Source organism: Dendrobates tinctorius, unplaced genomic scaffold, assembly GCF_039654945.1.
Source record: "Dendrobates tinctorius isolate UK_male_01 unplaced genomic scaffold, ASM3965494v1 ptg000004l, whole genome shotgun sequence".
NCBI lineage: Eukaryota > Metazoa > Chordata > Amphibia > Anura > Dendrobatidae > Dendrobates > Dendrobates tinctorius.
In genome coordinates, this window is record NW_027361672.1 from 4,096,747 (window position 1) to 4,123,219 (window position 26,473).

The following is a 26,473-nucleotide window of genomic DNA, read 5'->3' on the forward strand; positions in this document are numbered from 1 at the left end:
GGAGGTGAAATGGTCAAGTTGCGGCCCAATAAATTCATCAGAATTTACTCCATAAAAGGTGGCATTAATTAGAACAGATATATACTCCTGGTAATTACTTTAGTAGATTTCTGATGTAGTGCTTGCCTTTTAAAAGCGTTATCCAGTAGCCATCATTTCTGCATTGGAGGTGAGCAGTACGGATGACTTTACACCTCTGCACGATCAGCAGGCATTGTGCATGCAGATGTGTGAGCCGTAACATCATCGACACCGATGTGGATGTGAGTAAGGCCGGGGTCACACAAGCGAGAAACTCGTACAAGTCTCACAGCTCAATACCCGGCACTGCCGCCGGCACTCGGGACCAGAGTGTATGTATTTCTGCATGAGTTTCTCGCTAGTGTGACCCCGGCCTAACGCTGGAGGTCACCGGATAACCAATTAACGATTTTGGTGAATATTACTACAGTGCATCCCGGGTGAAAGACTGAAGTACAAAACAACAATCTTGATGAATGGACCCCCAAGTGTCCCCGCTGTTAGCTATCCCTATAGGGGTACTGTCACATGTTGCAATTGTACAAGGACAGAAATAAACCATAATCATTGAATCATGCAGGTTACTGATGCAGTAGCTTTTACCTGGAAGTCTAAAGAGCAAATAAGAAAAAAAAAAATTGGGCATGCTGAAGTAATAAAAAAAAAAACTAAAATTCTATAGACGGTATTTTTTTAACCAAATCTGTAAAACACCAATTGAGAAGAGTACTTCTGCTTAGGATGGGTTATAATTATAAAAGAACTGTCTTACAACAGATCCACTCATCTGCTATTAGATACATTATCATAACCACAAGAAAGAGGAAAGTGCGCAATATGCCACACTAAAGGGCAACGATGGAGGCTTCTATGTACAGCACAGCATTGGCCATTCCTTTGCTGCATACCAGTCACTTCCAGAATGCTTCTCCGCTACATTCCAAGACGTCACATCACGCTGCAGGTGCGGCTGTCACTTCTAGTCTGAAAGGTTTCTCTTTCTTCCTAGTGCTGGGTGGTGCCAGCACGTTACAGGTACCCACTGGTACAGGCACGGCCGGCTATCAGAGGAACTAAATGCAAATCTCACAATACTGACCATTTCATTCTCTTACAGACGAGAGGGAAGATCTGCAGTAGAACTAAAATTTATAGCAAAGGAATAAAAAAAAAAAAAAAAAACACTTTCCACATGCAAACACCAGGGTATGATCTCTTAGATACGAAACTAAAACTCGCAGATCTTTGAAGAAGGAAGTGTATTTAGAATATATTGCTTCCCAACATCATCCCACCTCACCGCCTCCTCCATCGCAGCACTGCCTTAGTCATCGGTCAGATGTTATCTGGGTGTATCAGGGTGATATAAAGAGCACCAGAATTGCTTATGAAGAGTACGTTCACATGGACAAGTTTTTCCCCTGCTGATTTTGCCATGGAAAAGAAAATCCACATCATAATCTGACATAAACCACGCATCTAATAGGATATGTTTTGCAAAATAGCACAAAAATTGCACCAAAAAGCTGGCATAGTCAAAAATACACCAGGTGGAGGGGGGGGGGGGGACTGGAGTGGAATTGCGGCAAAATTTGGTGGCTTTTAGAAAAGTCGCATTTGATGAAACAGGCAAAAACATCTGAAAACTCCTAAGTCAGCCCATGCAGAAGAAGAAGAAAAAAAAAAAAAAGGGCAAGCAAATATAAAATAGAGACTTTAAAAAAGGTTTAAATAAAATAAAGAATTGGGTGCAAACAAAGAAAATGCAAAACACATAAAACTGGACAAAAAAAACTGGTGCAAAGGCAATGATGCATCGGAGCCAAATCGACATGCAATGGAGAATTTTAAATCCCCTGTACATCAATTGTTTGTGTGGATTTCACCAATTGAATTAGAAAGGGTGAAATATGTACAAAATCTGCCACAAAATCCACACGCAAGGCCACGTTCACACGGTCAGTGTCTTATATCAGTATTTCTAAGCCAAAACCAGGAAAGGAACAATCAGAGGAAAAGTCTAATAGAAACCCGTCCCCACTTCTGGATTTATCACCCACTCCTGGTTTTGGCTTATAAATACTGATGTGAAATACTGACCAAATACTGAGTGTGTGAACGTGGCCTTACACGAATGGAAACGACCAATAGCTCTGGATCATAAAAGTAGAATTCTCAGTACACGGTCGGATTTACACATTCATGTTTTATGGCCCAAGTGCAGACCACAGAGCACTGACTGGCTGCGGGTATCCTGACCTGAATTTAACTATACATGCCTAAAACACTGTCGAATATGGATCCGAGCCCCGCTGAGGGTCCGTTCATCATGCTTCATACTCAGATTAGGAGTGGGAACAGGCCTAGTTAAACACCGCATGTTATAAGCCCAGTAATCAGACATTTCTAGAAGGAATTACAGAGAAATACACAGAGAAAGTTTGGAGAAATACGTGCATTTAGACTTGTCAGGAGACAGTACAGCTCCTTTCAATAAGGGAACGTCAGCAGTGATATGGTTTTCTTTCATGTGGATTTCCCAGAAAACATACTTATCATGGTGATAAAAGTCATCCTTCGGTAGACCCATGTAGAGATTTATGTCCCTTTCTGCTACCCAAGGTCTCCAGGTGCAGAGAACTTGTTTTGCTGGATTCTCTCCAGGACTCCAACTCTGAAATGTATGTGGGTCTGGATCTATCTGCATGTTATCTTCTGGCTTTATTAGGGTTTCAACTTAAAGGGGTTTTCCTCTCCCACCAGGACAGCCCCTTCTCAATCTGAATGTTTGCCACTTTAAACTAAAAACACCTATACTCCCCACTGGTGTCGATGCCATTCGAGCAGTGTTGGCACTCACGTTGGAGGCTTACGTGAGGTTGAGGTGAGGTTGGCACCCAGTCAGCGTTGGCGTCACTGTCCCCGCTTTCGGATGAATTGATCACCAACAGGATGTCAGGGCTGCGGCTGCTCTCACTTTCTCTTGATGTTCAATTTGTCCGAAGGTGAGGATAGTGACGCCGATTGGGAGCCGGGCTCACATGAGCCCCGAGAAAGCGAGTGCCAACACCACTAGAATGGCGCCAGAGGGGACCATAGGTGTTTATGTTTTAACAGTGGCAAACATTCAGAAAGAGAGAAGGGGTCGTCCTAGCAGTGGTCAACCCCTTTAAAGAGCTGCTCTCAAGTTTAAAAGTCATTCCCAATCCACAGAATAGGAGATAATTTTCTGATCGCTAGGGGTCCGACCGCTATGGCCCACCACAATCCCAGGAACTGAGAATCTGAAGACCCCCCCGGCTGAATGAAGCAGAGGTGGATCATGCACACTATCCATTCTAATGGGAGTGTCAAAGATAAGCTGAGTGCGGTGCTCTGCTATCTCCATGGCCGTCGACCTAGCGAGAGGATAACTTTCAGACTTCAGAATAGCCCTTGAAGCATCTTAAAGGGGTTTTCTACTTACAAAAGAGTGGACCCCACACGTTCTAAAGTAACAGAGCAGGTAATCCCTCTCTCCGGGCTCAGTGCCAGCTACCTGCAGATGCTCAGGTACCACTGATTGGGCTGCAGTGGTGGCGTCACCTATACAGCGCATATCAGCACTGCAGCCAATCACTGAGCTCAGCAGATCGTGCCATCCTGGGCAGTGGCAGGGAGGCAGCGCAGGTCCAGGGAGGGAGAGTACCTGCTCAGTATTTTAGAACATTTGGAGTCCCCCTTCAAACCTCACTTCATTCATCTACGGGACTTCTAGAGAAAGGTGAGGACAGAAGTCAGCTCCTTCTGGCAGACTGATCGACATCAGTCTCCAAGATGTCTCCCATGCTTCCCCCCATACTGCGAAACTCATCACCCTCAATCAGACTCTCCCCCACCACTGAAACAACCGGAAAACCCTCCTTTTCAAGAACAATTGGCAATAACCCTGAGGCCACCAGCAGCTTCTCCCCTTATCTCTGACCCTCTAATGTAAACTGTAAGCCCCCCCCCGCCCCCCCGCAGATAGGGGCCAGATCTGTCACTTCGCCGGGTTTAGCTATACCTTCTCACGTATTGTTTAAGGGGTTTTTCGGATAGACAAATTTTGTCACAATTCCCCCATATTCAGAGCCAGAGTGGGTGGTCATTACACTGCCAGGCTGAACAACAAACAATAGAACATGGAGCGGAGGGTGGGAGACTAGTGGGCACGTGACCGCCCCCCTGCACTGGGCATGCAAGTCACAGAGTGCAGAAATATGTCTACAGCCCTGAACACCCCTATAATTGTTACGTACTGTAGATCTATTCAGATGGCCAGCACACTATGCTATAAATAATAATGATTGCAGGGGCCGTCACCATTGGACCCCCACTAATCACTGGCCGCAGTGGTCATACTAGTATGTACAGCTAATGACGGGTGAGGACAGTGATTGGCTGCAGCGGTCATGTGAATAATGCACAGGCCGAGATCACTTTTGGTGCCAGAGGGGAACACCGGCGTGAATGAGGATCACTAAGTTATGTAATGGGCTTTTTTTAAGAACATCCCTTACTCTTCTAAAAATTTTGCAAGCTAAGAGAAAATTGAAAGCCACAGCTGTCAGGTGAGTGGCACAGGCACCTCATCAGGGAAACGTCTGACAGTCACCTGACGCTGCAGTCAGTCATAGGTTTTATTTGTTCGTTACATCCGGATCTTGCAATCATCACTTCCAGAGCCGCTGTCAATCACCAGAACAGTCTGTGCTGGATGCCCGGCTGGGGGTGACAGGAGGGCAATGTCACTCTGTAGAGAACTGTATGCATACATACTTTCCCCCATGTCAGACAACCCCATTAATGCCAGGCAGGATACAAATATAGCACGTCCCCTTCTAGCTCCCTCCATGGTCACTGTCTCCTGCGCCACCTGGTGAACACCATAGTGGGCACGCAGCGGGCAGCTGGGGGGGTGACTGGCACCAATGGCATATTATTATGGGACCAGCTTATGACTTGGGATTTACCCTGATGGCATCACTGCTATAGTCTAGTGACAGTGACAAGCGCATAATACCGGGGACACGAGAGAACAGGGGGACAGCGGAGAACAAGGGGGGGGGACAGCGGAGAACAAGGGGGGGGGACAGCGGAGAACAAGGGGGGGGGACAGCGGAGAACAAGGGGGGGGGGACAGCGGAGAACAAGGGGGGGGACAGCGGAGAACAAGGGGGGGGGACAGCGGAGAACAAGGGGGGGGGACAGCGGAGAACAAGGGGGGGGGACAGCGGAGAACAAGGGGGGGGACAGCGGAGAACAAGGGGGGGGCAGCGGAGAACAAGGGGGGGGGCAGCAGAGAACAGGGGGGGCAGCAGAGAACAGGGGGGGCAGCGGCTCCTCTCACCTGCTCCAGGGGCATGTGCAGGACATCGCTGAGCGGCTGCAGGGCGGTGGAGCCCGTAGTCCGGGAAGACCTGTTGCCTGGAGCCTCCATCACTTCCTCACCCCCGCAGCAGACCGGGCACCGGACACCTGAGCTCCGCACACCCAGGAAACCAAGCGACTGTATCTGTAGCAGCCACAGACCACGCCCGCAGGCTGTGGACCAATCACAAGTAGCCCGTCTTCTCCGGGTGGGGCCACTCACACCTTCTCCGGGGCTCGTCTAACCGGGCGAGTGAGTGTGAGGAGGCTGCACCGCGGCCGGCATCCCCGCCGCCTCGTGCTCATGGCTAGTCCCCAGCACTGAGAGCGGAACCTTCGCTCCCTCCTCCACACCCCCTCCAGTCTTTGGCTAGAGACCAGGGCACTGAGGGGAGGCAGGGACAGCTTTTTATTACCTAACTGCCTGTATTTTTAACTGCAAATTTTTTTTGCGCCTTTGCCTTCCACTGTCTCTGTGTTACACTATGTACTGCTAGCTGCAGAATGAGGTAACTGAGAATCTGTCAGTCAGCTCGCTCTGGCATGGATTTTATTATTATTCTGAGCTCTTATCTTGTTTTTGAGCACAGACCGTATTGTAAAACAGTGTAAAATATTTCAAGGGGTTATCTGGGACTTTTCCTATTTGTATACGGCCAAGACTTGCCGGTAGATAGCTGCTAGCAACAGGCTGTTGTGCCAAGCAACGATCTCTGGCGACTCAGCGAGGTCACGGCGCTGCTACCGGTGACCTTCCTGCTTCCTGTCCCGCTGATGTCATGCTGATTGACAGCCGGCTCCCCACAGTTAGGAAGCAGAGAGCCAACTGTCAGTCCCCATGACATCAGTGACACCCAGAGCAGAGTGGAGGAGACGTTGCTCTGTCCACATGAGGTCAAAGGACGCAGGAAAGTCACTGACTGAGCCATCAGAGACCGACACGGGGTGGTTAAAGGGAATCTGTCACCACATTTGACCTATGTAAACTATTAGTATGGACATACAGGTAATAGGCTGCTGAGGAGAATGATCCCTGTGTGTCTCATATCAGATGCCTTGTTACTGAGAAATCATCATTTTATGTAAATGACCTCTTCCAGGCTCTGGGGAGGAAGGTGCATAGAAGAAAACTCTGCCTCCAGAGCTTGTTTTACATGAAGGGGGAGTTACCAGTGTGAGGTGTAATAGTTACCAGTGTGTATAATTTGTCCATCTTTCAGTTCTTCAAAAGTTAGGAGGTATGATATTGAAACGGAGGCCAGGGGGTAGTTATGGCTGAGGTTGACAGTAAGGAGGTAAGATATGATGTCTCCTATGCCTCCCTTCCCTCTAATTGTCTTCTAGATCTTAAATGTTTACAGATGTGTTTTTATGATTATTGCTTGCGGTACTGCTACATGTATAACCGCTCATTGCGCATGGTATTGCCACTTAAATGTGTTACCATTTTATGATAACTGTATATATGTTTTTGTATGATAATATTGCATGTACATTATGTGTCATTTGTGTATGTGCATCCTTTATTGGGATATTAGAGGAGGGCACTCTTAGGCTATGTGCACATGGTGCGGATTCTGCTGCGGATCCGCAGCCTTTCTGGCCTTCGGGTCCGCAGCAGTTTCTGCTGCGTTGTACAGTACCATTGTTTCCAATGGTAAAACCAAAAACGCTGTGCACATGCTGCAGATTTTTCCGCCCGGATTTGCTGCGGGTTACAATCCGCAGCATGTCAATTGTTTGTGCGGAATCCGCTGCGGTTTCACATCTCCTCCATTGTAGAGGTGTGAAACCGCAGGGCTAAACCACAGGTAAACCACAGGCATTTTTGACCTGCAGTTTTTCCAAAATCCGCATGGAAAAATCCACACCACCGAAAACTACGTGTGCACATATCCTTAGTATATAGTTTCCCCATATGTTGGATAGTTGTAATTATGTTGCAGGCCACTAGGTGGTGGTACACTAGTGGGGCCTGATAGTAGGTTCTTAGAGGGTTAATTGTAGGAGGGGCTGCCGAGAGTAAGGTTAGTGAAGAAGGATGGTTTAGTTAGACGGGGCCAGGGCGCCCAAGAGTCCACATGGGCTATAGGCCCAGACAGCTTGGCAGTCACGTAACGTTAAGTCGTTATTGCCCACGTTACCCATGAGCACTGCAGGTTTTAGCAGTGGGCCAGAACAGGAAAAGGAAGATGTGGCCTCTCACCGCCTGGGCCAATGCTTTTAGGGCAGAAGTTGGTTGGACAAAGGAGATGACGAGATCAGTACAGACGGGTCGGATGCTTCACCGGGGGTCACCAAATGTAGTGATTGATGAATTCATGTCTGGGGCGAAACAGGCTGAAGGAAATGTCATTGTAGTGAGGTCAGACCTGGAAGGAACTGGGAAGCAGTCTAAGGCGGTCCGGTCCGAGTGTGTACTGCACAGAATTAACAACGAGCCAGGGAAAGATGAGGAAGCAAGCAAATGTTATGATGTACCAACTGTGGATGTAACGTGCAAAATCCTAAGAAAGTGTTAAAGATGTCTCGGACTGTGTCTACATTGATAGGGGTCACCTAGAAGAGGGACCGTTATGGCCTGGGACATGCCCGGGTGAAGCTGGATCTGGAGATGCAGGTATGCCAAGGAGCATAGTATTGTTTCATGTAGGGGAAGGGCTGGGCGCAGCTGCCACCAGAGTACAGGTCACGACTACGGTCCTGGCCCTCCCTTACACTGGCACACCCTGGCTCTCCGTCACATTAACACATTGTAGTCCACTCACTTGTAAGTCAGGGTCCATTCCACATTACTGGGGCTCCTTTTCTCTTAGCACCACACAATGATAGTAAGAGTCCCAAGGTCATCTTCAACAAAATAATTTTACTCAGCTCATCCAGTTTAGTCACAGAAACAGCACAAGATTCTTCGCAGAATATAACCATTCTGTTCCTTAGTAATAATAATAAGGGTATTTAGTAAACATAATTTTGATCAAAATAATGTACAAGCCATCCCGCTACGTCACGGCAACCCTTGTGGGACAGTCCCTACTCTAGTATTTAAAACCTTTTCACTTGCCAAGTGGCGTGAATGTGAATAAGGGTCGAGCGGCTGAACCACTAGTAACAGCTTAGGCCAGACTGGATGGCTTTCCCAGCTCAGAAAGAGGGCGGTCACACCCATATATGCACTGAATGGTCAATGTGGTTAATGATTATGTGTTAATATGCACTTACATTGTGCATACACATTAACTTACTTTTCTCAGTTCAGATTTGTTTTTTATTCATTTTATTGTGCATTCAGTGCATATATGGGTGTGACCGCCCTCTTTCTGAGCTGGGAAAGCCATCCAGTCTGGCCTAAGCTGTTACTAGTGGTTCAGCCGCTCGACCCTTATTCACATTCACGCCACTTGGCAAGTGAAAAGGTTTTAAATACTAGAGTAGGGACTGTCCCACAAGGGTTGCCGTGACGTGGCGGGATGGCTTGTACATTATTTTGATCAAAATTATGTTCACTAAATACCCTTATTATTATTACTACCTTTATGCATTATTTGCAGTATATTTTTTACTCTTAGTTAAGGATATTTGTGTTTTTTGCTTTTTGTTTTCTCTGGTTAATGGTCATGTGTTAATATGCACTTACATTGTGCATACACATTAACTTTTCTCAGTTCAGATTTGTTTTTTATTTATTTATTTTTTTTCCATTCTGTTCCTTCTACAGTCCCTCACTCCTCCAGGAATATCCACTTGATCCGCCAGTACCACAGCTTCCTGACTGGTCAGACTAACCCCCTTCAGGAGTTCCCCACCCGCTTCCCGCTCTGAAGGTGAAGTTGAAGAATGGCTCTTCCATTCCTTATTATGTTTCGGACATTAAGGATTGTTCTCATTGTTCGGCGCCGGGATTTTCCCACTGCACGGGATGGATCTCGGGCCTTGTCTGGTGCTGTTATATCCCATTCAGGCTCAGCCGCTGGGATAACTGCACAGCACAGACTCTGGTCCCAGTGCCTTGCCCAGGCTCTTGTTGCATGTGTAGATACTGCTGGCTCTCCAGCTAAGCCTTTGGTGACTACTGGTATACACGTGCAGCGCTGTGCTCTGGAGCCTAAGTCCAGATTTCACCCTTCTGAGCATGTCAGTGATGTGGCGCCTTCTCATTGGTGCTCGGACGTCAGCTGCTCTGGTGATGTGGCAGCTTAAGATTGGTACACATTCAAGGTCCTGTCAGTCTAAACATGAGCTTAAGGTATAAAAGGCTCTCAATGGTGCATGCCTGTGCCCTAGTATCATTTGTGTCATGTGTGGGTGGAGAGTCTGCCACTCTGTCGGCTTGTATGAACGTCTAGTTTTCCTTATTCTGGCAGGTTTTTCTTTTCGCTTGACCTAGCGTCTGTCTCTGCCATGTGTGCAGTTAGCATGGGTCAGTTTCAGGGCACAGTCAACCCACGTTCTTGAACCCTATTGTTTTTACTGGGTATTGCACACACCTCATTTCGTACTGCTCGGAAAATATAAATCACTAACTCAGCAGACCACAGAGTGGCGCAAAAATACAAGTACCAGTTCAGCTAAAGAAATAAGGGAGTGTGTTATGAATGAGTCACCGTAGGAGGCAAAAACAGAAATACTAGCTAAGTCCAGAAAACCAGAGAAGTTGGCAGCTATCGGATTGCAGACCCCTGAACCTATCAACAAAAACTAGCAGTAGCCGTGGGGGGTTCCTACGGTGCCCTAGACCCCTCGATCACAGCCGGAGAACTAAATAGCCTAAAGACAGAAAGGGAAATCTAAACTGCCCCAGAGCAGACCCCAAAGCAATAGGCAGCCCCCAACATATAATGACGGTGAAGCAAGATGAAAAAACACACAGATAGAAAGATAGGCTGAGCAAATGATGGGGCCCAAGCTAACTAAATAGGACAGGATAGAAAAGCTGCTGTCTGCAATCCGCCAAAACCCTATCAAAACAAGAGCCAACAGGCTGATAGGGAAAAAAGCCCTGAAGACGCTAGGCATCAAAAGACTATATCAGTACTCAGGTATTTTCTGAAGACAGAGCAAAAAGGAATTCAGCTCACCCCAGCAGGGAATGGCAGAAATCCAGAAAAACAAGGCAAAACAAAACCAAAACACAAATGCAAAAAGCAGAGCATAAAACTTAGCTTTTGAGGGGCAGGAATCAGACTGGTCTCCTAGAGTCCCTCAGAGAAATCACCCGCAAGGCAGAAGGGCGTCGGCTGTCTTATATCCAGTCAGCAATTCCAGTCATCATCATTCTGCTCAGGTGTTTGGTAATCAGCCTCACTACCTTCCTTCACCAGAAGAGGGAGTTCATCAGACCTCAATGGTGACGGGGAAAATGAACTCACAACAGTACCTCCCCCTTGAAGAGGGGTCACCGAACCCTCATCCACACCACCAGGGCGATCAGGGTGAGCCCGATGAAAGGCACGCCCCAATCTTTTGGCATGAATATCAGAGGCAGAGACCCAGGAATTATCCTCCTGACCATAACCCTTCCACTTAACCAAATACTGGAGTCTCCGTCTAGCCAGACGGGAATCCAGTATCTTCTCTACCTCATATTCCATGTTACCTTCAACCAATACAGGGTCCGGAGGTGCCACCCCAGGAACAACTGGTTCAACAAACCTCTTCAACAAGGACTTATGAAACACATTATGGATTTTAAATGTGACAGGAAGAGCCAAGCGAAAAGAGACCGGATTAATAATCTCCAAAATCTTGTAAGGTCCAATAAATCTAGGCTTAAACTTAGGAGAAGCCACCTTCATAGCGATATTTTTTGATGATAACCAAACCATATCACCAACCTTAAACTGGGGACCAATGGTCCTATGTCGGTTGGAAAACCGCTGGGCCTTTTCCTGGGAGAGAGAGAACTTATCCATCACTTGGTCCCAGATCTGGTGCATTCTCTCCACCACAGTGTCAACACCTGGGCAGGCCGAAGGCTCCACCTGCCCTGAAGAAAATCGAGGATGAAACCCAAAGTTACAAAAAAAAAGTGACATCAAAGTGGCAGAACTAGCTCTATTATTTAAAGCAAATTCGGCCAAGGGCAAAAATGAAACCCAATCATCCTGATCAGTGGAAATAAAACGTCTCAAATACGACTCCAAGGTCTGGTTTGTTCTCTCCATCTGCCCATTGGTCTGAGGGTGAAAAGCAGAGGAGAAGGACAACTGAATTCCCAGCTTGGAACAGAAAGTCCTCCAAAATCTAGACACAAACTGAACTCCTCTGTCAGATACAATGTTCTCAGGAATCCCGTGCAAGCGAACCACCTGTTGCAAAAACAGGGGCACCAACTCAGAGGAAGATGGCAACTTAGGGAGTGGTACAAGATGAACCATCTTAGAGAACCTATCACAAATCACCCAAATAACAGTCATTCTCTGAGAGACAGGCATATCAGAGATGAAATCCATTGAAATATGGGTCCATGGCCTCCTGGGGACCGGCAAAGGCATCAACAACCCATTAGAGCGAGAACAAGATTTAGACCGGGAGCAAGTCCCACAGGACTGCACAAAATTCCTGACATCACGAGACAAGGCGGGCCACCAAAAAGACCGACTCACCAGATCTCTAGTACCAAAAATACCTGGATGACCAGCCAATGCAGAGCAATGAACTTCAGACATCACTCTCTTCTTCCACTGGTCAGGAACATACAGCTTTCCACTGGGACAACGCTCAGGTTTGTCCTCCTGGAACTCTTTCAGAGCACGTCTCAAATCGGGCGAGATGGCAGAAAGAACTACCCCTTCGCCTAAGATGGTAGCAGGCTTGGTCACCACAGGAGAATCAGCAAAGAAGCTCCTAGAGAGGGCGTCTGCCTTGACATTCTTAGTGCCACTTAGGCCCACCTAGCCTGTCTAGGGTTCAAGCGTTTGGCCGACTCCAGGTAAATCAAATTCTTGTGGTCAGTGAGGACCACGACTTGATGTTTAGCTCCCTCCAACCAATGTCTCCACTCCTCAAATGCCCATTTCATGGCTAACAGTTCCCGATTCCCCACATCATAGTTACGTTCAGATGGAGAGAACTTTCGGGAAAAGAAAGCACAGGGATTCATTTTAGATGTTACAGGATCCTTTTGGGACAAAACAACTCCTGCACAAATCTCAGATGCATCCACCTCTACCTGGAACGGGAGTGAGACATCAGGTTGCCGCAAAACCGGGGCAGAAGTGAATCTTCGCTTCAGCTCCTGAAAGGAAGAAACACCCTCCGGAGACCAATTCAACACATCAGCACCCTTCTTAGTCAGATCAGTCAATGGCTTGGCAATACTAGAAAATTTTGCTATAAATTTCCGATAAAAATTAGCAAAACCCAAAAACTTCTGGAGGGTCTTCAAAGAAGTGGGCTGAACCCAATCATAAATGGCCTGTACCTTGGCCGGGTCCATTTCAATAGTTGACGGAGACAAAATAAATCCCAAAAATGAAATCCTCTGTACCCCAAAAAGGCATTTCGATCCTTTGACATACAGGGAATTCTCCCTCAAGATCCGGAACACAGTCCGAACATGTTCCACATGAGAATCCCAATCCTTGGAGAAGATCAAAATATCATCCAGATAGATAATCAAAAATTTATCCACAGTCTCGGAAAATGTCGTTCATGAAGCACTGGAAGACAGAAGGGGCATTAGTGAGCCCAAAAGGCATCACCAGGTACTCAAAATGTCCCTCTGGAGTATTAAACGCTGTCTTCCATTCATCCCCATGCTTAATGCGGATAAGATTATACGCCCCCTGAGGTCAAGCTTGGTAAACCAGCAAGCACCTTTAACTCTGGAGAATAGATCCGAAATCAGGGGTAACGGATACTGATATTTAATAGTAATTTTGTTGAGGGCACGATAATCAATACAAGGCCTTAATGAACCATCCTTTTTGGCCACGAAAAAAAAAAACTGGCACCTAAGGGTGAAGAGGATGGTCTAATATGACCCTTCTCCAATGCCTCCTTAATGTAGGATCGCATAGCCTCGTGCTCGGGTACAGATAAATTGAAGAGCCGACCCTTGGGAAATTTACACCCCGGGCTCAGTTCAATTGCACAGTCATAACTCCTATGAGGAGGCAAAGACGCAGACTCATTCTCACTAAATACATCATAAAAGTCCGCCAAATAGTCAAGAACATCATGCAACTGAGGAGAGGAGGGAAAAAACCGGAGTCTCACTAAGGGCACACCGACAACCCCAACTCACCACAGACACAGATTTCCAATCCAAAACTGGATTATGAATTTGCAACCAGGGAAACCCCAGAACAATGGTATCATGCAAATTATGCAACACCAAAAATCTGCAATTTTCTTGATGGTCTGGGGCGACCCGCATTACCACCTGGGTCCAAAACTGAGGTTTATTTTTCGCCAAAGGAGTAGCATCAAAGGGATAGGCGTCCGCAGAGGTGTCATCGGAAATCCACAACGTTTAGCAAAATCCAAGTCCATTAGGTTCAGGGCTGCTCCCGAATCCACAAAAGCCTTGGCGGAAAATGTGGACAGGGAGCAGATCAGAGTAATTGCCAGAAGAAACTTAGGTTGAACACCACCCACAGAAAACGTGTGTGCAAAACGTTTCTCTCGTTTAGGACAGACAGAAATAATATGCGCGGCATCTCCACAAAAAAAACACAGCTTATTACGCCTTCTGAACTCCTGACGTTGCTCCCTGGACAAAACTCTATCACATTACATAGGTTCAGACACTTGTTCAACAGGAGGCAACACCTCTCGTGCAGTCCTGCGTTCACGTAATCGCCGATCAACCTGAATGGCTAATGACATAGAATCGTCAAGACCAGAGGGAACAGGAAATCCCACCATAGTATCTTTTACGGCTTCTGACAAACCTTTCCCAAAGAGCTGCCAAGGCATTATCATTCCAGGTAGTAAGGACCGCCCACTTTCGGAATTTTTGACAGTACAATTCTGCAGAATCTCGACCCTGGCTCAATGCCAACAGGGTCTTTTCAGCCTGATCAATATCATTAGGTTCGTCATACAACAACCCCAAGGCTTGAAAAAATGCATTCACATTAGTCAGAATAGGATCATCTGGTTTCAAAGAAAACGCCCAATCCTGGGGATCGCCACGCAGCAAAGAGATGACAATTTTAACCTGCTGCGCGGAGCTCCCTGACGAGTTAGGCTTCAATGCAAAAAATAATTTACAATTATTTTTGAAATTCAAAAATTTAGACCGATCCCCAAAAAACACATCAGGAGTAGGGATCTTTGGTTCAGCAGCATGTGAATGAGCAAGGTAGGCGGAAATTTCCCGCACTTCCGCAGCGAGCTGCTCCACACGATCAGACAATTGCTTTATCTCCATTGAGAGAGAAAAAAATTCCCCCTACGGCCTCAGAGATATAGAGGAAAAAATATACACACTTTTTTTTTTTTTTTTTTACAATTCTTTCCTGCTATTGAGTACCCTAGGATCTGCGGTATGGCGGGTGATTCTGTTATAAAAGAGTCACCATAGGAGGCAAAAACAGAAATACTAGCTAAGTCCAGAAAACCAGAGAAGTTGGCAGCTATCAGATTGCAGACCCCTGAACCTATCAACAACTAGCTGTAGCCGTGGGGGGTTCCTACTGTGCCCTAGACCCCTCGTTCACAGCCGGAGAACTAAATAGCCTAAAGACAGAAAGGGAAATCTAAACTGCCCCAGAGCAGACCCCAAAGCAATAGGCAGCCCCCAACATATAATGACGGTGAAGCAAGATGAAAAAACACACAGATAGAAAGATAGGCTGAGCAAATGATGGGGCCCAAGCTAACTAAATAGGACAGGATAGAAAAGCTGCTGTCTGCAATCCGCCAAAACCCTATCAAAACAAGAGCCAACAGGCTGATAGGGAAAAAAGCCCTGAAGACGCTAGGCTTCAAAAGACTATATCAGTACTCAGGTATTTTCTGAAGACAGAGCAAAGAGGAATTCAGCTCACCCCAGCAGGGAATGGCAGAAATCCAGAAAAACAAGGCAAAACAAAACCAAAACACAAATGCAAAAAGCAGAGCATAAAACTTAGCTTTTGAGGAGCAGGAATCAGACTGGTCTCCTAGAGTCCCTCAGAGAAAGCACCCGCAAGGCAGAAGGGCGTCGGCTGCCTTATATCCAGTCAGCAATTCCAGTCACCCAGTCATCATCATTCTGCTCAGGTGTTTGGTAATCAGCCTCACTACCTTCCTTCACCAGAAGAGGGAGTTCATCAGACCTCAATGGTGAAGGGGAAAATGGACTCACAACAGGAGTGTCTACAAGAAGCCTTGGATTTTCATATAATTGATCAAGATTTATTTGATTTTTTGCTTGTCAAAAACCCACGTATCCCTGTACTGTATACAGTTCCAAAAATCCATAAAACATTAATAAATCCTCCGGGCCGACCGATAGTATCAGGGTCGACTCATTGTTCAGCAAAATGGGGATATTTTTGGATAAAATATTAAATCCAATTGCAAGGAGTTGTAAATCATATATATTGGATACAACAGATTTTTTAAAAAAACTTGAAACAATTGAATTACAAGGGGAAGTGATATTGGCGTCTTTTGACGTCGTGTCACTTTATACTTCAATAGACCACAAGCGTGGACTTAGTTCAGTTGACGAGATGTTGAATCAAACCGGACACACTGAGGCAGGAAAAAAAATTTTATTAAAAATGTTGGAAATCATTTTGACCCGAAATTATTTTTTATTTGGTGATGTTTTTTATACTCAAAGATGTGGTACAGCAATGGGGGCCAATATGGCCCCCACTTATGCAAATATTGCTATGGGGGTCCTAGAGGAGAACTTCGTCTGTGTCTCCCCACTTTCAACATACGTTGGTGTGGTGGAGATACATCGACGATGTTTTTCTCCTCTGGACTGGCACAGAGGATGAATTAAATGAGTTTCATCAGTTCTTAAATACGATTGATGAGACAATCAAATTCAGTTTGGTTTCTTCAAGAACACAGTTCCAGTTCCTGGATGTTTTATAAAACAAATGGGAGGTGAACTAGTTACTACACTGTTTGTTAAGGAAACAGATACAGTAAGAATAATTTATCGGTATATGACAGCCAACACCCACGCAGTATGGTAAGATCAATACCACTCAGCCAACTATTGAGAGTGAGGAGGATTGTTAAAATGGATAATGAGGTTGATGCGGTTATGGACACCATGATCAAAAAGTTTATGAATAGGGGTTATCCTCAAAATATGTTGGAGAATGTAAAAATGAAGACTTTGGAAAAAGATAGGAAAGAATTAATTGGTAGGAAGTTAGATATCAGCAAGAAAAGAGGTTTGAAAAGAATCCCAATAATAACTACATATAATGAGGAAAGTAAAGATATATCTGTTATAATAAAAAAAAATTGGGGTATGTTAGGGAAATGTTTACCGCATATTGAGGAACTAACTGTACCACCATTATTTGCATATAAAAGGAATAAAAATATTGGAGATTTTTTTTAAATCTGATATTGGATCTTTGAAAAGAAACCTACAGGTGACTAACGGGTAGCAAAGGAACAGGTTGCTTCCCATGTGTGAACTGTCTACTAATGCTAAAGGGTTCCACTTCCCAATATTATGAAACCTCTAAAACCTATCAAATAAATCAATACCTAACATGTAACTCTGATTACGTGATATATCTTTTGGAATGCCCCTGTAAATTGTGGTATATTGGGGAAACCACATGGGATTTTAAGACTAGAATAAACCAACATCGGTATACTATTAGAAAAAATAAACTTGATTTGCCGCTCCCGAAACACTTTGTTGAGTGTAATCATACTGAGAGGGACTTGAGGTTTAGAATAATTGACGTGGTCCCTATACAGAGAAGGGTGGTGATAGAGAACTCATACTTAAGAAAAAGGAACTGAAGTGGATCTATGAGCTGAAGACTGTGAAGAAGGCGACAGTTTCTTTTCTGCCGAAACGCGTAGTCTGTTCAGTATTATGGCTGCATCTTGTTATTGAACTCTGGATATATTTTAATTCATCTGCATTAAATTTTTGGATTTTTTTTTTTAAAAAATTACCTGAAGTTTTCATTTGCTGGACGTTTCTGCTTTGATTTCCACATTGTTGGACTAGTTCCCAGTCCTGGTCCGTGCAATACAGAGAGAACAGGTATTTATCATCCAGAGTTCGGAGGACAGCTGGTCCTATTCGTGTTTTCTTATAATGTGTGTGTGTGTGTGTGTGTGTATGTGTATATATATATATATATATATATATATATATATATATATATATATTATATATATATATAGTCATATAAAATACAACAGAGACATACGCAAGGAGTGCAGGGCATTAAACTGGCCCCCCGTACCCCTTACAATATTGCAACCCCGTCTCCTGAGATGAACGCTGAAGCTGAGAGGAATCTGGAGATGGGTCAGGTATAATTGTACACTGCAGTGAGATCTGGAAAGCAGAGAGCGGCAAATACACATCACACTGGTAACCATTACACAGCACAGCCTAAAAAACTTGCCGCTTTAAGTGTAGCGAAAGGTGGCCCTACAATGTATTGATTCATGGATGCTGAATAGGAATGCATGTCACAATTTTCACATTTTTTAAAATATTTAGAAAACCATGCATCATCTCCAGGGCCGGACTGGGACCAAAAAGCAGCCCTGGCACAAAAAAAATTCACCAGCCCACATACAATGAATGACCTCACCGCACACACATTACACACACACTACAGATACCGCACACACATTACACACACACTACAGATACCGCACACACATTACACACACATTACAGATACCTCACACACATTACACACATACTACAGATACCGCACACACATTACACACACACATTACAGATACCGCCCACACATTACACACACCATAGATACCGCACACACATTACACACACTACAGATACCGCACACACATTACACACACCATAGATACCGCACACACATTACACACACTACAGATACCGCACACACATTACACACACTACAGATACCGTGCACACATTACACACACCATAGATACCGCACACACGTTACTCACACACTATAGATACCGCACACACGTTACACACACATACTACAGATACCATACACAGGTATTACACACACACTATAGATACCACACGCACAAGTATTACACACACACACACACTACAGATACCGCACACACAAGTATTACACACACACAAGTATTATGTACACATACACACACTCTGTTCTGTGGTGCAGAGGAGGCTGATGTCCATGTGCAGCTCTTCAGGTTATAGTGCTACAGCAGCTCTGTCCCGGCATCTCCCCCCCACCGGTCTCTCCCCTGCAGGGGAAGCAGATCAGAGCAGGAGAAGATGTCACCGTGCTGACTGAAGCTGCTTCTCTAGCTCTCCCTGGAAGCACAGCACACACAGGCAGGTATTACCTTTCATGTTGCCTGATCTCTACTTTTCTCTGACGCTGGTACTTTCCAGCATCAGACAGAGAGGCAGCAGTCCTGTGCATGCTGCGCCGCGGGGGCGGCGGCCGTTTCAAACTTCTGACAAGGTCCTGTGTGCGCGCTCTGCTGGTTGCCTGCACTGAGGAGGGCAGCAGCCACATGTGCACAATCACGGACTGGGGCCGCACTGATGCCGGCCAACGCGGCCCTTGTCAGTGCGTGCAACGAGAGGGAGCGCGCACACAGGGCCTAGTCAAAGGTTTTAAAGGGCCGGCGGCCTATTTCGTAGGTCGGAGCCGCTGGCCCACGGGGAATCTGCCCGGCCCAGCAGATTAGCAGTCCAGGCCTGATCATCTCCTTTACACATCACAAATACTTGCTACTTTGTGTTGTTATTTCACATAAAGTCCCAATATAATGCATTTGAGTTTGAGTGTATAACGTGAAAAATACATGGAAAAGTTCAAGGGTTATGAATACTTTTCAAGGCACTGTATACAGCAGTCTCAGTGTATCCTGTTATGAATGGGTCACCGAGGAGGAAAACAAGACCAAGTCACAGAAAACCAGAGAGGTTGGTAACCGCGGATTGCAGACCCCTGATCCTAACCACACAACAGCAGCCGTGGAGCGTACCTATGATGATACTAGGCGCCTCGTCACAACCGGAGAACTAAATAAGCCTAAAGCAAGAAAAGGTGAAATCAAAACTGCCCCAGAGCAGACCCCAAAGGAATAGACAGCCCCCACACATGTATTGACGGTGAGACAAGATGAAAACAATGACACAGGTAGGAAAACAGGCTGAGCAAACGATGGGGCCCACACTAGCTAGAAAGGACAGGAAAGGAAAGATACTGTTTGCAATCACGCCAAAAAACCCTGCAAAAATGTTCAACACTTCTGATAGCAAAAAAATACCCTGAAGTCACTAGACTTCTCCCACTATATCAGCACTCTGGCATATTCTGAGAACAGAGCAAAAAGAGGCCAATCTAATAAGGGACAAAAAGCAAACTGGCACATACAATGACATAAGAGTGGAAATTCAGCGCAGCCCCAGCCGGGGCTGGCTGACCACACAAAAAACTGAATAGACCAAATCAAATGTAAACATTAGCAAAGACAACTTTGCTTGAGAAGGCAGGAACTGAGCTGGAAACTAAGACCTCAGGAGGCAGGAAAAAATCACCAGCATGGGAATAGGGAGTCGGCTATCTTAAATCCAGTCTGAGACTCCAGATGTCCAATCCTCTTCCTCATTAGCAGGTCTCTGTTAATTAGATCAGCTTAACTACCTCCTGCCACCACCAGAGGGAGCCCAGAAAGAGAACTCACAACTCCTCTGTCAGCACAACCAGCTCCCTCACCAGAAATCAGAGGCAGACCAGAAAATGAGTTCACAACAGTATCCTATGTGATGTACATACAGCAGTCTCAGGGAATCATGTGATATACAGTATATAGCAGAGACTCATTGTATCCTATGTGATATACACAGCTGTCTCAGTATATGCTACGTGATGTTAACAGCAGTGTTGATGTCTCCTATGTGATGTATGTTCTGTCGCCACATAAGGTGAATGGAGGTGTAGCTGACTTATAAGATCCTGTGAAACTTTTTTCCTACCTCCGTATCCAAGATGAGGAGCAGAAAGGACCAGCACAAACTCGGCATCCATAAACTCAAATGTAAAACCACAGTGTGGTACATTTCAAGACTTGGTTTATTGAAACCAGGATACAGAAGTAATACTTGTCAGTACAGCAATACCAATTATATGTATTTTGTTTGTTAATTTTGTCTTTACATACAGTAGAAACACAGTTTTTAAAACCTTAACGACCTATGATGTAAAATGGAAAGGCGAAAATTACGTTTTTTTGGTTGTCGCAACATTGCACAAAATTCAATGGCTGGTGATTAAAGCATCAGCTCGGCGCAAAAAATAAGACCTCACCCAACCCCAGATCCTGGAAAAAGGGAGATGCTATGGGTGTCAGAAAATTGCGCTTTTTTTTTTTTTTTTTTTTCGAAATTTTTTTTCACCTAAATAAAAAAAAAACTATACAGCTACAAGCCCTTACATGGCCATATTGACCTGAAAATAAAAAAAGTTATGGCTTTGGGAAGAAGTGAAGCAAAAAACAAAAACGCAAAATGGAAAATCTCTGGCAGTGACTGACAGCTGGCTCAGTACACGTGCCCTCCTGAGTCGGCTGTCAGTCAGTGTTGGGACGTGGTTACTGTCACCACTCACCGTGAACTGAGCAGTGACTGAAGTTACGTCTCCATAAAGGTATGTTTCCACATGGCGTATTTGCTGCGGATTGGACGCTGCGTATATCCGCAGAGTACAATCTGATGAAATCAGCTGACGTGCCGGAAAAGTTGCGGGCTCAGCACCGGAGCCCGCAGAAAACAGGAGGAGGCAACTTTAGACGTACCTATACGTCTAAGATCGGAAAGGGGTTAACCACAAATTAACCCCATATCTTCACGTTGACATGACAGGAACCTTTTAATGCCAACTTTTTTTGTGCTTTGTTTTGTATATTGCCTTTTTAAAAAATAAAAAAAATTGCCTTTTTCCACTTAGATCCTCTATGGCAGGGGTGGGGAACCTTTTTCTGCCGAGGGCCATTTGGAATTTTATAATAGCGTTCGGGGCCGTATGAAATTATTAATAATGATAAGCGAGTATATTCGCTCGGGTTTTCCCGAGCATGCTCGGGTGTCCTCCGAGTAATTTGGCGTGCTTGAAGATTTAGTTTAAGTCGACAGTGCAGCTGTCTCCCCAGTGCAGCCGTCTCCCCAGTGCCTCCATTTCCCCAGTGCACCCGCTTCCCCAGTGCAGCCGTTTCCCCAGGGCAGCCATCTCCCTAGTGCAGCCATCTTCTCAGTGCACCCGATTCCCCAGCGCAGCCATCTCAGTGCACCCGATTCCCCAGCGCAGCCATCTCCTCTATGCACCCGTTTCCCCAGCGCACCCATCTCCTCCGTGCACCCATTTCTCCAGTGCAGCCATCTCCTCAGTGCACCCGTTTCTCAGTGCAGCCATCTCCTCAGTTCACCCGTTTCCCCAGGGCACCCATCTCCCCAGTGCACCCATCTCCCTAGTGCAGCCATCTCCTTGATGCAGCCATCCAGGGGCGTATCTAGGGGGCGCAGTCCGGGCCGCCTAATGCAGCGGTCCGCAGTGTCCTCCCTGGCGGCTGCATTCTGCCGCCCCCCCCTGGCCTGAGAGTCGGCGCAGAGAAGGTGCGCATGCCGGCTCCCAGGGAACAATTGTACTGGCGTCTGTATAGACGAAAGTACAATTGCAGCTCTGACCGCCGGGCCAGAGCGACGTCAGCAGCGTGACATGTCATGTGATCACGCTGCTGACGTCACTCCACCGGCGCCCAGGGTGAACGCTCAGCGCTGGTGGTAAGTGTGCTCCAATGTGGAGCTGAAGAAACCACCGAAGATGGGGGGTGTTAAATGTGTGGTGATGGGGGTTAATGAGTGGGGATGGGGTTAATGCGTGGGGGGGTTAATGAGTGGAGATGAGGTTAATGTGGGGATGGGGATTAATGTGTGGGGGTTAATGAGTGGGGATGGGGGTTAATGTGTGGGGATGGGGGTTAATGAGTGGGGGGGTTAATGAGTGGGGATGGGGTTAATGTGTAGTGGGGTTAATAAGTGGGGATGGGGATTAATGTGTGGGGATGGGGGTTAATGAGTGGGGGGTTAATAAGTGGGGATGGGGGTTACTGTGTGGGGGTAAAGAGTGGGGATGGGGTTAATGTGTGGGTGGTAAAGAGTGGGGATGGGGTTAATGTGTGGAGGGTTAATGAGTGGGGATGGGGGTTAATGTGTGGGGGATTTGGAGTGTGGGGTACATAATGTGTTGGGGGATTTGGGAGTAGGGACGGGGGGGTTAATGAGTGGGGATGGGGGTTATTGTTTGGGGGGGTTAATGAGTAGGGATGGGGTTAATATGTGGGGGATTTGGAGTGGGGGTACATAATGTGGGGGGGGATTTGGGAGTGGGGATGGGGGTTTTTTAATGTGTGGGGGATTTGGAGTGGGGATGGGGGTTAATGAGTGGGATGGGGTTAATGTGTGGGGGATTTGGAGTGGGGGGTACATAATGTGTGGGGGGAATTTGGGAGTGGGGATGGGGGGTTATTTACTGTGTGTGAGGGATTTAGAATGTGGATGGGGGGTTACTTAATGTGTGTGAGGGATTTGGAGTGTGGATGGGGGTTACTTAATGTGTGTGAGGGATTTGGAGTGTGGATGGGGGGATTTAATGTGTGGGGAGATTTGAGGACACAGAGTATGTATGAGGAAACAGTATGGGGGTTGGGTGCAGACAGTATGGGGAGCAAATGGGTTAATGTATGTGGACACAGTATGGGAAGTGAGGGGTATGTGTGAGCAGACAGTATAGAGAGTGAGGGGGTAAATATATGAGGAGACAGTATGGTGAACAGAGGGATGTTAGAGGAGGGAGGGGAATAGTGTGAGGCGACAGTATATTGCAGACATTTTTATTCAGGAGCATTATAATGACACTTCTATCTTTAAGGGCATCATGTGGAGATTTGCTGCAGAAGACCGGAGAAGATGGAAGTCTGCAGAGATGGCTGTGGATGAGAAAACTCATCATGGGGTTTGGACAAGAAGAAGAAAAGGAGAACGACTCCAGAGACGTCATCTATAAGGTACTTGGATGTAAATGTTATTTGTGCTACTGACTTATTCTAATGTTTTTATTTGTTAGGACATTAAAGGGGTTCTCCAGATCTGTGCTGAGTCTGCAGACATTCTATGTGACTGCAGACTTCTGAATTCTCACAGTGCTCACTGAACGCTGTCAGGATTCTCTCGTGCCGGTAATTTACATACATGCGGTCACATGCTGACTAGACATGTGTGGCCTCACTCAATGAAAATGAACGGAGCGAGGACGGGCACGTCTAGTCGGAATGTGACCAGAAATATATAAATCACATACTTGTGCTGACATGACTGTACATCGGCAAGGGAGAATCCTAAAAGTGTGCAGTGCATTCGTTGTGAGAATTCAGAAGCTGCAATGTCAGGACTCAGCTCTGCAGGTTCCAGTAGTCATCACAAGGACACTTCACTCATGCGATTTTCATACTTGACAACGAGCTTCTCTTCCTGCTTTCAGTTTTTTACTGAACATTGAGAGCATTAGGGAGAGCAGCTCGTGGGTACATGGCTAAGTGTGCAAGTCGCATATGTACTTGGTGTGGGGGGGCGCCGAACCAAATTCTTGCCCCGGGTGCCAGGAAGCCTAGATACGCCTCTGCAGCCATCTCCTCAGTGAACCCGTTTCTTCAGTGCAGCCATCTCCTCAGTGCAGCCATCTCCTCAGTGCACCCGTCTCCTCAGTGCACCCATCTCCTCAGTACACCCATTTTTCCAGTGCAGCCATCTCCTCAGTGCACCCATCTCCCTAGTGCAGCCATCTCCTCAGTGCACCCGTCTCCTCAGTGCACCCGCTTCCCCAGTGTAGCCATCTCCTCAGTGCACCCATCTCCTCAGTGCACCCGTCTCCTCAGTGCAGCCGTCTCCTCAGTGCAGCCGTCTCCTCAGTGCAGCCGTCTCCTCAGTGCAGCCGTCTCCTCAGTGCAGCCGTCTCCTCAGTGCAGCCGTCTCCTCAGTGCACCCGTCTCCTCAGTGCACCCGTCTTCTCAGTGCAGCCGTCTCCTCAGTGCACCCATCTCCCTAGTGCATCCATCTCCTGAGTTTGTCACCTGCATACTTTTATTCAATTCTCACATCTTTATCCACGTATTGTAAAACATTCTCTATATTTCTTTCTCAATCGAACCCTATAAAATCTGTCATTAATACTGTTACTACACATTATCACTTTCTAGTTTCTTGTTCAAAAATGCTAAGCATTATTAGTAAGTGCAAAGAATAGACATTGGATCGGCCATCATGTCTGGAAATGTCCTTATAACGAGGTAGTCCTTTTTCCAAGGTGAGGTTCCTATGTAAAACCAAGAGAGAGCACCTAAAGAGGTGCAAACTATTTACATGAGCAGTTCCGGATCACTCAGCGTCCATGATCTCCACAGTTCAAAGGTAATAGAAAAACGCTGCCAATAAAACTGGGCAACAAAGGGATCAACAAATAAACATCATAATCAAAAATAGAAAGAAAAATGGAAAAGCTGGAAACTAATACCCTCCTGGGCAACATAAGTTAGTTCAAATCAACATTATAGCTAGTTATCCCCTCCTGGGTTTCTGGAAGCAGGTTGCTTGGGCTGCTTCCAGGGGAGATGCTCTGGGTGTCCACCAGATGCAATTGCAGTGGTTGAAGATGCTGCCTGAGGTACAGCAGGGGCAGGCATATCAGCTGTTCCTGGCGATGTCTCCGCCACCAGTAAGTCGATAGGAGTGGTAGCTGGTATCAATGGATAAGGTTCTTCATCCCCAGGGAGTACTGCTGCTCTGGTCCTTGGTCTAACATCTAGGGTTGCCGTGGCCTGTTGTCGTAGGTAGGAGGCTACACGGGGGTTTTGCAGCTGCGTCCAAGAGAACCCATGATGCGTTTCAATGTCCCGAAGCGGCCTAGACTCTTCCAAGCCCTGAAGGTGTCGTATGGTGCGCGCCTGTTCCAACCGCACCCTCCTCAGCAGGGACTTCTTCCATTTCCCCATCTACGTCAGCCAAGTGCCCCCGGACGACTCGTCCAACACCTCAATTTCAAACTATTTATATTAGCAGTTCCGAATCACTTAGCGTCCATGATCTCCACAGTTCAAAGGTAATAGAAAAACGCTGCCAATAAAACTGGGCAACAACGGGATCAACAAATAAACATCATAATCAAAAATAGAAAGAAAAATGGAAAAGCTGGAAACTAATACCCTCCTGGGCAACAAAAGTTAGTTCAAATCAACATTATAGCTAGTTATCCCCTCCTGGGTTTCTGGAAGCTGGTTGCTTGGGCTGCTTCCAGGGGAGATGCTCTGGGTGTCCACCAGATGCAATTGCAGTGGTTGAAGATGCTGCCTGAGGTACAGCAGGGGCATGCATATCAGCTGTTCCTGGCGATGTCTCCGCCACCAGTAAGTCGGTAGGAGTGGTAGCTGGTATCAATGGATAAGGTTCTTCATCCCCAGGGAGTACTGCTGCTCTGGTCCTTGGTCTAACATCTAGGGTTGCCGTGGCCTGTTGTCATAGGTAGGAGGCTACACGGCGGTTTTGCAGCTGTGGCCAAGAGAACCCATGATGTGTGTAACAACCTTGCTGGCATCACTGCATGGTCTCCCATCCCTCGCACACCAACTTACTTTCTGCTTCAAGCCATGCTGTGAAATCTGTCTGTTGCCAGCTCTGTGCCTCTGCTCTCCATGTTTCCAGACTGTGTGTATAGGGGGGCGGCGCCTGAACTCTCTGGTTCTTATGCAGTCTGGGTGCACCTGTGTAATCTGTCCCTGACCAATCACCTGGAGCCCTTGACTATTTAGTTTCGCCACTCCCACTGAAACATTGCCTGAGCAATGTCTATACTCAGTTGGTGTCTTGCTGCTG

At 46.4% G+C, this 26,473-nt stretch overlaps 1 protein-coding gene across 1 annotated transcript in view; it reads right to left on the minus strand.

The window, feature by feature from the left end:
• The window catches only part of LOC141081555 (lysophospholipid acyltransferase 1-like), a 72,796-nt gene extending 67,172 nt beyond the window's left edge, over nucleotides 1–5,624 (minus strand). Inside the window, exon 1 of the mRNA XM_073566110.1 lies at nucleotides 5,393–5,624. Within this exon, the coding sequence (XP_073422211.1) occupies nucleotides 5,393–5,482 (90 nt within the window). The 5' untranslated portion in view covers nucleotides 5,483–5,624. The remainder of the gene's footprint in view (nucleotides 1–5,392) is intronic.
• Between the last annotated feature and the right edge of the window lie 20,849 nt (nucleotides 5,625–26,473).